The 15,503-nt window shown below is 33.5% G+C and overlaps 1 protein-coding gene across 3 annotated transcripts in view; it reads right to left on the bottom strand.

Annotated features, from left to right (window-relative positions):
- LOC105496935 (ATP binding cassette subfamily B member 7) overlaps positions 1–15,503 on the bottom strand; it is a 115,717-nt gene that overhangs the window by 41,737 nt on the left and 58,477 nt on the right. For all 3 annotated transcript variants that reach the window (XM_011767571.2, XM_011767572.2, XM_011767573.2), the window contains one exon: positions 8,089–8,208. In XM_011767571.2, the coding sequence (XP_011765873.2) occupies positions 8,089–8,208 (120 nt within the window). The remainder of the gene's footprint in view (positions 1–8,088; positions 8,209–15,503) is intronic.

The raw sequence follows: 15,503 nt of genomic DNA, 5'->3' as shown, positions 1-15,503 counted from the left end.
TGAAATGGACAAATTCCTTAAAAGATCCCTTCCTATACAAGATACATTGATAAATTCAATTGGTCTGTATCTATTCAAGAAATTGATTCAATAATTAATAACCTTCCAAAACAGAAAGCACTGATCCAAATGGTTTCACTGGTGAATTTTACTAACTACTTAAAGAAGAAATGATGTGAATTCTCTATAATTTCTTCCAGAAAACAGAAGTAGAGGGAATACTTCCTAACTCATTCCATGAAAACAGTACCACTCTAATATCAAAACCAAAGACATTATAAGAAAAGTACAGACCACCCTCTCTCCTGAATATAGATACAAAAATCCTCAACAAAATATTACCAAATCATACCCAACAATGTACAAAAATAATTATACAACATAACCAGGTGGAATTTATTCTGGGTATGGAAAGCTGGTTCAACATTTGAAAATCGGTTAATGTAATCCATCACATCAACAAGCTAAAGAAGAAAAATCAAATGATAGCAGATGAAGAAAAATAATTTAACAAATTCCAACACCTACTTATTACAAAAACTCCCAGCAAACTAGGAATAGAGGAAAACTTCAACTTGATCACAAACACCTACAAAAAACCTTAAAGCTAATAGCATACTTAATGGTGGGAAACTAAACTGTGAACAAGGCAAGGATGTCCTCTTTTATCACATTACATTCAACACTACTAGAAGTCACAGCTAATGCAATAAGATAAGAAAAGGAAATAAAGGTATTCATTCTAGAAAGGATGAAATAAAACTGTCTTTGCAGGTGATATAATTGTCTATATAGAAAATCTGAAAAAAAAATCAACAAAAAACCCTACTAGAACTAATAAGCAATTACAGCAAGGCTGCAACATACAAAGTCATATACAAAAGTCAACTACCTTCCCACATACCACCAATGAACAATATGCAATTTGAAATAAAAAATACACCATTTAAATTAAAAACAAAAAATGAAATACTTCAGTACAAATCTAACAAATGTGTGCAAAAGGTATATGAGGAAAACTATAAACTCATATGAAAGAAATCAAAGAAGCTAAATAAATGGAGAGATACTCCATGTTCATGTATAGGAAGACTCAATATTGTTGAGATGTCAGTTTTCTCCAGCTTGATCTATAGATTCAATGTAACCCCAATCAAAATCCCAGTAAGCAATTTTGTGGATATGGACAAATTGATCCTAAAGTTTATATAGAAAGGCAAAAAATTCAAAACAGCCAACAGAATACTGAAAAAGAAAACAATATTGGAGGTCTGACACTACCCGACTATAAGACTTACTATATGAAGCTACAGTAATCCTGACAGTGTGGTATTGGTCAAAAAACAAACAAATAGATCAATGGAAATAGAAGAGACAGCACACAAAAACAGACTCACAAAAATACAGTCAACTGATCTTTCACAAAAGGAGCAAAGGCAACCCAGTGGGGAAGAGATAGCCTTTTCAATAAATGATGCTGGAGCAACTGAGCATGCCAATGAAAAAAAAAAAAAAAAGGAATCCAGACACAGACCTTACATATTTCATAAAAATTAACTCTAAATAGATCATAGACCAAAATGTAGAAGATGAAACTATAAATCATCTAGAAGACAACGTAAGATAAAATCCAGGTAACCTTGGGTTTGGCAATGACTTAGCACCAAAAACATGATCTATGAAAGATTGGTAAGTAGGACTTCATTAATATTAAAAACTTCTGCTTTACAAAACACACTGTTAAGAGAATAAGATGACAAGCCACAGACTGGGACAAAGTATTTGCAAAAGACTTGTCTGATAATGTATTTGCATCCAAAATTACAAAAGAACTCTTAAATCTCAAAAATAAGAAAACAATCCAATTTAAAAATGGGCAAAAGAACTGATCAGACGTTTCACCAAATAAGATATACAAATGACAAAAAAGCGTATGAAAAGACGTCAACGACATATGTCATTAGGCATTTGTAAATCAGAACAAAAGTGAGATGCTACTACACACCTATTAGAATGGCTAAAATCTAAAATATCGCTAACACCAAATGCTAGTGAGGATGTGGAGCAACAGGAACTCTTATTCATTGCTTGTAGGAATGTAGAACGGTATACCAACTATAAAAGGTTATTTAGGAGTTTCTTACAAAACAAAACATAGTCTTACAAGACAATCCAGCAATTGTGTTCTTTGGTATTTACCCAAATGAGATGAAAACTTATGGCCACACAAAAACCTGCACACAAATGTTTACTACAGCTTTATCAATGATGGCCAAAATCTAAAGGAAACCAAGATGTCTTTCAACAGGTGAGTGGATAAACACACTATAGTACACCCATATATTATTCAGTGATACAAAGAAAAGAGCTATCAGGTCACACACACACACACACACAATGAATATCTTGAAATACATATTGCTAAGTGAAGGAAGCCAGTCTGAAAAAGCTACATACCATATTTTTCCAACTATATGACATTCTGGAAAAGGCAAAACTAGAGAGTTAGTAAAAAGATCACTGTTGTTAGGAATTTTGGAGGAAGGAAGGACAGATGAATAGATGGATCACATGGGATTTTGGGGGTAGGGAAACTATTCTATATGATATATGATATCATAATGGTGAATACATGACATTGTACATTTCCCAAAAACCACAAAACTGTAGAACACAAAAAGTGAATCCTAATGTAAACTATGGACTCGGTTAATAATAATGTATCTTTTAAAAATAATTGGTTCATCAGTTTTAGCAAATGTACCATATTAATGCAAGATGCTAATAAGAGAAGAAACTGCATTGTGGGGGGGAAAAAGGGGTATATATAATAACTCTTTGTACTTACTGTTCAATTTTTCTGTAAACTTAAAACTTCTCCAAGATATAGTCTTTTAATAATAATAATAATAATAATGATAATAATAATAAAACAGGGTAAAATTCATACTTCTCAAAGGCATCAGGTAGCACTGCCTCATTTTAAAAAATATTTTTCAGAAAAATTTCAAAAAAAATGAATAAGTACATAAATGTTTTAATTTTACAAATGTCAAAATAGTTATTAAAAAATGCTAAATCCTTCATAAAGCTTTCCCTATATGCTTAATTGTTGGTACACTACTACAGCTTCCTTTGTCTCTCCTTTTGGATGTTTCTATTATGTCATATATATATATTTATATATATATATATATATATATATATAAATCATTATTTGTTAGTCAATAAATATTTGCTCAATATATATATTACCTGTCATACTTTATATAACAGATGCATTTCTGAAGAAAAAGGGTGTTTATTTTTATAAATCACTCTCCCTTGAAATTATTATAATTGTAAAGATAGCTTATTTTTGCACTTGATACTTTAATTTCCTTTGCCCCCAGTTTTTCTGTCATCTAAGTGGTTTCCAAGATGGCAGTGGTTAGAGAATATGAATAAACATTTTTTGGTAATATTAAAGGTAACATACATTTTATAAAATCAAATGATTTCAATAAATATGTTTTACATTTTCCCTAAATCCTGGCATGGTTGTATGTAAAATACTAATAGAAAGGTTGAATTAGGTTGGCCGGGCGCTGTGGCTCATGCCTGTAATCCCAACACTTTGGGAGGCTGAGGCGGGTGGATCACCTGAGGTCAGGAGTTTGAGATGAGCCTGACCAATATGAGAAAACCCCATCTCTACTAAAAATACAAAAATAAGCCGGGTATGGTGGCATCCGCCTGTAATCCCAGCTACTTGGGAGGCTGAGACAGGAGAATCGCTTGAACCTGGGAGTCGGAGTTTGCAGTGAGCAGAGATCACGCCACTGCACTCCAGCCTGGGCAACAAGAGTGAAACTCCATCAAAAAAAAAAAAAAAAAAAAAACACATCATAGAAGACCTCAAATTTCCCAGATTAATAATATGATACTCCTATGATATATGTATAGATGGTAAGAAAATACATTGCATATGATTTGTAGGGATTTAAGGAATGAATACAAATAGCATTTTGTTTTTGTCTCTCTTGGTAGTGGAACCCCTAAAATACATCTTATATAGAACCCAAACATATTAAAATAGAATTGCTGCAACTCTGCTAGAAGAAATACCAATCCACTCTCTTAGTCTACTCTGGACTCCAAAGCATCTCTACATAATACCGTTTATCTTTAAAATTTTTGCTGGAGACAATGATAGCCTTAAGACCCTCAGAATCAAAAGAACATTAAAAAGTAAATAAGTAAGCAGAAGGTATGCTATGCTCCCATATATTAGGCACAAAATCTTCCTCCTGTTTTCCTCTTCTTATTTGATAATCCTTTCTTTCTTCTTCCTCATCTATGTTTCATGCCTAGTTATGATACCACTACAGCCATGCAGATGGCAGGGTGGCATTTAGAGCTGAGAAGATTCTTGAACACTGCACTAAAATCCCCAGAATATGTGGAGAAGATAGGAAAGATTAGAATATAAAGAGGCCTAGATTGATCCAAGGTGTTTATATGTCAAAGCATATATTCAGGCTTGATGAAAAATAGGAAGTCAAGGATAAAAGGGGATAACAATCCATCTTTCCACACCAATTATAAAATACACCTGCAATACTACTCAAGAATAAACAATGATCACTTTTTAATTATTTGCAAGAGCAAGCACTTTTAAATGGACAGTCTACAAAGCTGTGCAAATGCTTTTAGGAATAGTCAAATGCTACTACTATGTTCTACATGTTTGAAGTTATTCTATGATCTAGTTTCTGTTTTGTAAAAAGAAAATTGTTTTCTATATGCTTTGAAAGTACTAGCAGGCACTCATCATAACATCTGGTAATTTCTTCCTTCTCCTGATTCAAAAGAAATTAAACATTCTTTTTGAGGATTTTCTATATTCCCTTCTGCTTATTTGCAATCAGTTTACATGAGTTTAGTATAGCATTTTCCATCTTATGGGCACTCAGTAGTTGTTGATTAAAGAACCAAATATTAACCTTCTAAAAATATTTTAGTCATTAAGGAAATTAGTTTAGATCTATGTTTCATACCCTGATATTGACCTGTCACTAAGCAACAGAAATCTGTATTTTAAAGGACTGGAACTCACTCTAAAAATAAATTCTAATACAAATGCCATTACTTAAGACTCCCCACATTGGCTAGCTTAATTAGTCATGTTCTTACCTGTTCTCTTCAATTAAAAAGAAAGTGTAGAAAACAATCTGCCTTTAACTTGTCAGCAAAGTACTTGCATTCAACTAACAAAGGAGCATATGAGCTCAGAACCATATTTATCCTTATGTAATTTATATGTAAAAGACAATTCAGCAACCAGTACTATGCTAAAAATGCACGAGGGTTAAAATTTGTAAACAATACCTATTAAAATTACATTTGTAATATTGTTCCCTCTGTTCAGTTTAAACAAATATAACAAAAAATGTGTTCTTGATCTGTTGCTCAGCATCTTGATTTAAGTAAGTACTCTTCCCCAAGAATGGGTGAGATCCACTGGGAGAGTACTCAACAGACATTACAGATGAGAAAGGAGACATGAAATAGAGTCTGATTGTGAATTATTTTGGCTTTACTCTTAACTCTTCGGTCACTCCTTCTCAGTTTCCTCTATTTACTTCCCTAGAGGAACACATTAATCAAAGGTAATGTCCCTAGTTGTCTTCTCTTTCCTTCTACTTGTGTTTTTTTCCTTGCTGAACTCACTAATTTGCACTGTTTCAACTGTCATCTCAATCTCTCTAGACCTGGGCTCCTTCCTGAGCTTGTTTCACATTTTGTATTACCAGCTGAATATCTCTATCTGGGTGTTCTGCTAGTACCTAAAACTTAACATGTCCAAAACCAAGATCTTCATTTTCCCCAAACAAGACCTTCTGATTATACCCGCTTTTGTTAAAGGCATTCTTATTCTCTCATCCTGGAATCCTACTTTTTTTTTTTTTTAACTTCTAATAGTTGATCCATTGCTAAGTATTGTTGACTCTATCTCTCCTACTGCACAGTATCTCTTGCATTTTCCTCCATATTGCAATTTCTACTACCACTTCAGTACAAACTGCTATTAATTCTTATCTAGACTATTATATGAGCCTTATAACTGGTCAGTAAACATTTGCTGAAATGAATGTGTGAAATAAATGGTATCCCTACTTTAGGTCTATCACCACTTGAATTCATCTTTTACACATGGCCAGATTAAGTTCCTAAAACACAGTTCTAACCTTATTACTCATCTATTCAAAATACAGGTTCCTACTTCCCACATAATTAAATACATTTTTCTATTTCACAGTCACAATATTTCACATTTACGAGCTCTAATCTGTCTTTCCAAGCTTATTTGCAAATTCTCTGAAACAACTTACCCTCACTGGAGCCAAGATAGACTATTCACTTCTCTATACATATTATGCTCTCTCACAACTAGGCCATTTTTCATGTTATTCCTACACCTGTAATAATCCTACTCATCAATCAAGGCCTATCTCAGATGTCATCTCCTCTGTGAAACCTTTCCTAACTCCCCATGATGGTGGTTCCTAACTTTCCTCTGAAACCCTACAACACCTGACTGGCACTTCTTTAAATCATTTATGACCTACCTTTTATTAGGGCAATAAAATAAAGCTTGCCTTATCCCATATGGTTTGAGGAAAGAAATTTGCTTTGTTCGTATTTGAATACTCTGCAATGCCAAGAACAGTAGTGTGTATAAGTTCTCAATTAATATTTTTAGGGTAGGGAAAAGAATGAGCAAATAAAGGAGAGTATACATGATACAGGGAAACAATAAGTGGTAAGAACTGAGTTCTAAAATAAAATATTAATCCATATATAAGAGTGGTAGCCAAATTATAGCCAAACCTCCTTTATACTCATTTTAAGCAAACACTTTTAACCATTATTTTTGGAAATCTAAATTTATTTATTTTTAATACTTGTATTTTACTACCTGCCAGGCACTGTTATAAGTCTTTTATATGTTAATTTATTTAATCCTTATAACAACCCTATTTTACAAATGGGGAAACCGAGGCATACAGACTCAACAACTTGCTTAAGGTTACAAGGTGGCAAAGCCCAAGCAGTCTCATTCCTGAGACTTCATCATGACAATATAGTATACCTATAAACATATACTTCCCTGACTTTAAAATCTGAGTAAATTGGGGGCTGGGTGCAGTGGCACATGCCTGTAATCCCAGCACTTTGGGAGGTCGAGGCAGGAGGATTGCCTGGGGTCAGGAGTTAGAGACCAGCCTGGTCAACATGGTGAAACTCCGTCTCTACTAAAAATACAAAAGTTAGCTGGGCACGGTGGCGCGTGCCTATAATCCCAGCTACTCGGGAGGCTGAGGCAGGAGAATCGCTTGAACCCAGGAGGCAGAGATTGCAGTGAGTCAAGATTGTGCCACTGTACTCCAGCCTGGGCAACAAAGTGAGACTCCGTATCAAGAAAAAGAAAGAAAAATCTGACTAAATTGGAAACAAGGTTGTATTTTCTTGAAAACTCAAGGTCATCATTATAACTTAGCTTTATATAGTACAATGACAAACTGAGAAGGCTGATGAAATGCAGAGGGCTCCTATACTGAACGTACCAAAACAGTCAGGTTTTGTGGCTGTTTTTGTTTTGTTTTTTAGCTTTTCTCTTGATATTAAGCTGTTACTTATTACTTATGGCTATCAGTGTTCCTAAAATGGCTTCATCCTCTTTTCAATTTACTGGGATCTGGGAACCAAGCTTACCAAAAATATGTATTAAGTGGGAGACAAAGAGGTTCCAAAAATCTTCTTTTACAAAGGTGCTTATGCTTTGTTACAATCAATGCTCCTATATCTTACAATGGCTTTAGGAGTGAATTCCACTAATTCTGTGAGAAGTCTGATCCAGAGATAAACAGGACATTACCATATAATTTCTAATGACTGCATAAAATAATTATGTAAACTAAATGAGGGTCCTAAAAGTTGGTTGGTCATGCTACCCCAAAAGTGATTTATACCAGGCCCAGGATTCATAACTAGAAAATGTAGTATTTCTTAGTTAGAGCAACCAAACAATGCATAATTTCTTACCTTTGCACCACCCAAAAATCCAAGCGAAATGGCAACTCTAGCTCGTAGATCTGGCCTGTCTTTGGGCCACACATAAGAAAGCATTGCTTTTATGATTTTCCGAGTATCAACATCTTTTAACTATTGAAAGAGAGAAAACAAAGCAGTGAATAACATGTCATTTCAAATATAACCATAATTCAATAATATAGAATTTATATATTGAGAAATACATGAAAACATTACAAATATAACTTTTATTCTAAATCTAAGGCTAATATCTTTCAAATTCAAAATATTTTGGAGAAAAATTAACTATTTCAATTACTTTTAAAAAAGTTATTTATTTCTCTTAAATGTCTTACTTTCAATTTTAGCCACTCTCATATTGTTAAAAAAGTAATTTAGTGGTCATGAAGGGATATGTACTATACATTTATTTATTAAGCTACCAAAACACTACAGAAAATTCAAAGAAATTTTCCATATTTCCATTTTTGTAGTAGAAAATTTATATACATTTTGGCTATTTGTCAGTTTTTTATTTAAAATATTTTGGAGTCCCATGTCTAAACTCATGGTAGAGCAGAGTTGCAATACTCCTTTTAGGAAAGCAGAGGGTTTAGTATTGCCTATATCAAACAAAGCTGAGTTACTGAAAATTTCCTCACAAATGCAATTTTCCAGTAATACTCAATCTGATCTAAATGCATCTCACATTTTTTCTTTGTTCCATGTTCCTGAGACAACATTCCCATTAAATCCTTTTGCTTTACTTTCAGCTTCAGAGTGAGAAAATTAAGAATAAAAACCACACTTTCTAATACCAAACTAAGGAGACCAATATACATATATTCTAAAACTACTATATTATTATGGTTGGCAAAACAATCCCCATTTAAAAATTAAAATATTAACTTGATTTCTGGAAAAGATATTAAAAAGAATAAAACATACCCAAAAAACACTGAAAATAAAAAGAAAAGAGTAAAAAAAAAAAAGATACTGCTTATTACTGCTGAGGGCATATGAAAATGAGCAGTCTAATACACTGTTAATGGAGAATACGCTGAAATAATTTTTCTGGAGAGCAATTTGCTATCGTTTACAAGCTTTTAAAATAATATTGCCCTTTGTGTCAAGAATTCTACTTCTGGGAATTTATGCCCAAAAAAAAAAAAAACCCTTATAAATATGCTCTAAGTTGAATCAATTTTATCTCCTAAAAATCTCTTGAATCTATTTCTTTCCATTTCTAACCATAAACCTAATCTAAGCTATCATCAATTATCGCATAAACCACTGCAACAATCTCCTAACTGATCTCCCTGCATCTGCTTTGCCCTTATCTAGTAAGTTCACCCTGCAATCAGATTTCCCTTCCAGCTGAAAACCCTTAAGCAGTAGCCTATCATTCTCGGGATAAAAACTAAAATCTGTAACACGGCTTATAAGGCTTTACTTGGTCTGGCCCCTGAATACCTCTCCAGTTATATTTTATACCACTGCTTTCAGTGCTTAGGCCGCACTGCCTTTCTTTCAGTTCCTTAAACATGCCATAATCCTTTCTGTCATAGGGACTTTACACAGTAATGTCTACTCTGTCTGGAATAATCTCTCTGTAACACCTTCCCCTGTGGTCCCTTCAACCTCTTTCAACTAGTTGATCAACAGCTCAAATAGCATTTCCTCAATAATGCCTTCCCCAGCCCATCAGGGTCCTTTGCCTTAGTCTCACACAGTACATTATTCCTTTCTTTCACAGTATCCATTTCAGTTATAAACTACATAAACAGCAGTACAATTATTTGATTAATAGCTGCTCTCCTGCACATTCCACATGAGTAATCACTCTAATAGTAGTGCTCACTGTTGTAACTCAAAGCCAAATACAGTGACTGACATACAATAGGTACCTAATGAATACCTGTTGAATAACGGAATGAAAATTTAGCTATAAGGTTGTTTATACCAATTCTGTTTTAATAGAAACAAAATTGGAAACAGCCTAAATGATGCATGTTGGAGAACAGCATAAATAGAGTGAACACATACAACAAAACACAGCCATTCAGAAATATACGTAGTGACAGAGGAATGTCTTAAATGAAAAAAGCAGAGTGAAAAAAATATGTTTGTGGGAAAAAATGTGATATACGTAGGAGTTTACACCAAAAGTGTCAATAACAGTAGCTGCGAGTGGGTGGAATCATTGATACTTTTTTATGACTTTTTTTGTTGTTGTTGTTGGCTTGCTTCTACTTTTTATAACTCACATATATTCAGAGGGGTTAGGGAGGGAAGTTATATAATTTTGAGCAGATTTGCAAAGGAATTGGGGGAAACTGTCAACATATGATATAAAACTAACCTGCAGTATATAAGGTACTGTCAAGGCCCAGGACAGTACCTTATATACTACAGGTTAGTTTTACATTATAGTTATCCCTCTAGGACTCAGCAAACTACTTTTCTAGTCTTTTAGGCAGTTTATTGCATAAAAAGTATTAGAAATAAAATTGTTCATATTGTAAAAACACAAGGGTTATCTTCCTGAACTGCTTTAAATACCTAAGATGAAAAAAATATGAAATGTGAAAGTATAGTTCTTAACGTTTTATTTTATACACACACATATACATGCTCTTATAACTGGTAAGGCCTTTGAAGGCAGTAATTTTAAAATTCCCTTTCCCAATAGAACTATTATGAAATAAATATAATTTAAAGCATTATAACACAAACTAGGGCATTTCAACCACTTTCCCATTTCATGAGTTTTGTCTATCTTATTTTTCTTGATGGAATAATGGAAAAAGGCCCTGTTTTCACGTATCTTTAGAAACACTCTCTTCTATCAAAACCTTCTACAACACATCCCAGAATTTCTTCAATAAGGACACAGTGAAGTTATGGCTAAGAGCAAGAAAATTATTCTAGTTGGCTTAATAGTGCATAAAATGTCACTTCTTTTAACAAAATGGGTTCTGAAGTTACGTAATCATCCATTATGAGTCCATTAAGCTGTAAAGTACATGAATTCCATTAGTTTTGATAAACTATAAAGTTTGAAAAATAATGCATCTAAGTGGAGACCAAATCAAAGAGGCACCTCAGAGTCCGAGGCACAGTTTTAATTGATTCATAATATTTTACATATTTATGGGGTACACGTGATATTTTGTTGAACGTACAGAATATGTAATGATCAAATCAGAGTATTAGGGGTATCTATCTCCTTGAGTATTTATCATTTCTATGTGTTGGGAACATTTTAAGTTCTCTCTTCCAGATACTTTGAAATACACATTATTGCTAACTATAGTCACCCTGCTCTGCTATCAAACATTAAAACTTACACCTTTTATCTAACTGTAGGTTTGTACCCATTGACCAATCTCCCGCTATCTCCCACGCCTAACCACACACCCTTCCCAGGCTCTGATACCTATCACTCTATTCTCTACCTCTATAAGATCAACTTTCTTAGATAACATGTGATATTTGTCTTTCTGTGCCTGACTTATTTCACTTAACATACTGACCTCCAGTTCCATCCATGTCGCTGCAAATGACAGGATTTCACTTTTTTATAGACTAAGAGTATTCCACATTTATATTATCGAATGTCCCATTGATGGACACTTAAGATTCCGTATCAGCTATTGTGAAAAGTGCTACAATCAACATACAACATGCAGGTATCCTTTTGATATACTGATTACCTTTCCTTTGGATAAATACCCAGTAGTGGGATGGCTGGATCATATGGTAGTTCCAGTTCCAGTTTTTTGAGAAATCTCCATACTGTTTTTCATAATGGCTGTACTAATTTATAGTCCCACCAACAGTGTATAAGAGCTTCCTTTTGTCTGCATCCTCACCAATATCTGTTATTTTTTGTGTTTTTAATCAAGGCCATTATAACTAAGGGAAGAGGATATCTCATGTGGTCTTGATTTGCATTTCCCTGGTGATCAGTGATGTTGAACATTTTCCCACATACTTGTTGGCCATCAACATGTCTTCTTTTGAGAAATGTCTTTTTAATTGAGTTTTTTTTATTATTGAGTTGAGTTCCTCGTATATTCTGAATATTAGTCTCTTGTTGGATGAAGTTTGAAAATATTTTCTCCCATTTAACAGGTTGTCTCTTCTCTCTGTTGTTCCTTTTGCTGTGTAGAAGCTTTTTAGCTTAATATAGTCCCAGCTGTTTATTTTTGGTTTTGTTATCTGCTTTTCAGGTCTTCACTACAAAATCTTTGCATAGACCAATGTCCTAAAGTATTTTCCCTATTTTTTCTTCTAGTAGTTTTACAGATTCAAGTCTTACATTTAAGTCTTTAATCCATCTTGAGTTGATTTTTGTACATGGTGAGAGATAGGGATTCAGTTTCATTCTTCTATATACAGACTCCAATTTTGCCAGCACAATTTATTAAAGAGAGTGTCCTTTTCCCATGTATGTTCTTGATGCTTTTGTCGAAAATCAGTTGGCTATAAATACATGGATTTATATTTGGATTCCCTATTCTGCTCTATTGGTCTACATATGTTTTTATACCAATACCATGCCATTTTTGTTACAATAGTGTTATAATATATTTTGAAGTCAGGTAGTGTGATGTCTCTAGCTTTATTCTTTTTGCTCAGGATTGCTTCGGCTACATGGGCTCTTTTTTTGGTTCCATACAAATTTTGGAATTCTTTTTTCTATTTCTGTGAAAAATGATGTTATAGTTTTCCTTGTAGAGATCTTTCACCTCCTTGGTTAGGTTTAATCCTGAGTATTTTTTTGGTAGCTATTATAAGTGGGATTGCCTTCTTAATTTTTTTCTTAATGATTTCACCATTGGTGTATAGAAAGACTACTGATTTTTGTATGTTGATTTTGCGTCCTGTAACTTTACCAAATTTATTTATCAGATGTAAAAGTTTCGTTGGTGAAGTATTTAGTTTTTTTCTAGATATAAAATCATATCATCAACTAAGAGGGACAATCTGACTTCTTTCCCAATTTGGATGCCTTTTATTTGTTTCTCTTGCCTGATTGCTCTGGCTAGGACTTCTAGTACCATGTTGAATAGGAGTGGTGAAAACAGGCATCCCTGTCTTGTTACAGTTTTTTTTTTTTTTTTTTTTTTTTTTTGTGGAAAGGCTTTCAACTTTTCCCTATTCGGCATGTTGTTAGCTGTGGGTAAGTCATATATGGCGTTTATCATGTTGAGTTTTTCTATGCCTTCTCTGCTGAGTTTTTATTCTGAAGAGATTTTGAATTTTATCAAATGCTCTTCCTGTGTCTATTGACAAGTGAAAGATTGATTATTTGAAAAGATAAATAAAGCTGAAAGACCACTAGCTAGATTAACCAAGAACAAAATATAAGATTCAAATATGCATAATCAGAAATGGAAAAGGAGACGTACAACTGATACCACAGAAATACAAAATATCATCAGAGACTACTATGAGCACTTCTATGCATACAAACTAGAAAACCTAGAGGAAATAGATACATTTCTGGAAATGTACAACCTCCCAAGATTGAATGAGGAAAAAAACAGAAATACAGAACCCACCAACAATGAGTTTCGAAATTGAATCAGTAATAAAAAATCTCGAAACAAACAAACCAAAAAACCCCAGAACCAGGCAGAGTCACACACAAATTCCATGAGACATATAAATAACTGGCACTAATCCTACTGAAACTGTTCCAAAACATTTCAGCAAGAGGGAATCCTCCGTAACTCATTCTACAAAGGCAGCATTACCCTAAAACCAAAACCAGGCAAGGAAACAACCCAAAAGAAAACAAAACAAAAAACTACAGGCCAATATCCCTGATGAACACAGATGTAAAAATCCTAAACAAAATATCAGTAAACCAACTCTAACAGCCCAACAAAAAGATAATATACCATGATCAAGTGGGTTTTATTCCAGGGATGCAAGAATATATGCAAAGCAATAAATGTGATTCACTACATAAACAGAATTAAAAACAAAAATCATCTCAATAGATGCAGAAAAAGCATTCAATAAAATCCAGCATAAACCTTCAATAAACTAGACATAGAAAAAATATACCTCAAAATAATCAAAGCCACATATAGCAAACCCACAGCCAATATCACACTGAATGGGGAAAACTTGAAAGCATTCCTGAGAACGAGAATAGAACAAGGATGCCTACTTTCAACCCCTTCTATTCAACATCTAATTGAGAGTCCTAGCTACAGCAATCAGAGAAGAGAAATAAATAAAAAGCATCCAAACTGGAAAACAGGAAGTCAAATTATCTCTTTTTGCTGATGATATGATCTTACACCTAGAAAACTCCTCCAAAAGGTTCCTCCAAAAGGGTCCTAGAGTTGATAAATAACCTCAGTAAAGTTCAGGATACAAAATCAATGTACAAAAATGAGCATTTCTATACATCAATAACAATCAAGCAGAGAACCAATCAAGAGCTCAATCTCATTTACAATAACTACAAGAAAATAAAATATCTAGGAATACATTTAGCCCATGAGTTGAAAGATCTCTACAAGAAGAACTATAAAACACTGATGAAAGAAGTCATAGAAGACACAAACAAATAGAAAAACAAACTCAAGGATTGAAAGAATCAATATTGTTAAAAAGACCATACTGTCCAAAGCAATTTACAGATTCAACACTATTCCTATCAAACTACTAATGTCATTTTTCACAGAATTAGAAAAAACTGTTCTAAAATTCATACTGAACAAAAAAGAGCCAGAATACCCAAAACAATCCTAAGCAAAAAGAATAAAGAGGTATCACATTATCTGACTTTAAATTATACTACAAGGCTACAATAACCAAAACAGCCTGTACTGGTGTAAAATTACACAGATAGATCAATCAGAAAGAAAGCCGCATATGTACAACTAACAGATCTTTGACAAAGTTGACAAAAGTATATACTGGGGAAAGGACAATCTATTCAATAAATACTGTGGGGAAAATCAGATAGCCACATACAGAATATTGACACTAGACCCATATCTCTCACTAAAAACAAAAATTAACTAAGGTCTAACTATAAAAAGCCTAGAAGAAAACCTAGGAAAAACTTTTCTAGACATTGGCCTAGGCAAAGAATTTATGACTAAGACTGCAAAAGCACAGATAACAAAAGCAAAAATAGACAAATGGAACTCAAATGAAAAAGATTCTACACAGCAAAATAAATAATTAACAGAGTAAATAGAAAACTTACAGAATGGGAGAAAATATCTGCAAACTGTGCATCCAACAAAGAACTAATATCCAGGATCTAAAAGGAACTCAAAGAACTCAACAAGAAAAAAGCAAGTAACTCCACCAAAAAGTGAGCAAAAGACACGAACAGATAGTTTTCAAAAGAAGACATATAAGCAGTCAACAAACATATGAAAAAATATTTA

Source organism: Macaca nemestrina, chromosome X, assembly GCF_043159975.1.
Source record: "Macaca nemestrina isolate mMacNem1 chromosome X, mMacNem.hap1, whole genome shotgun sequence".
In the NCBI taxonomy this organism is placed as follows: Eukaryota; Metazoa; Chordata; class Mammalia; order Primates; family Cercopithecidae; genus Macaca; species Macaca nemestrina.
The sequence above is the reverse complement of the archived record's forward strand: the minus strand, read 5'-3'. Positions and strand labels throughout refer to the sequence as shown.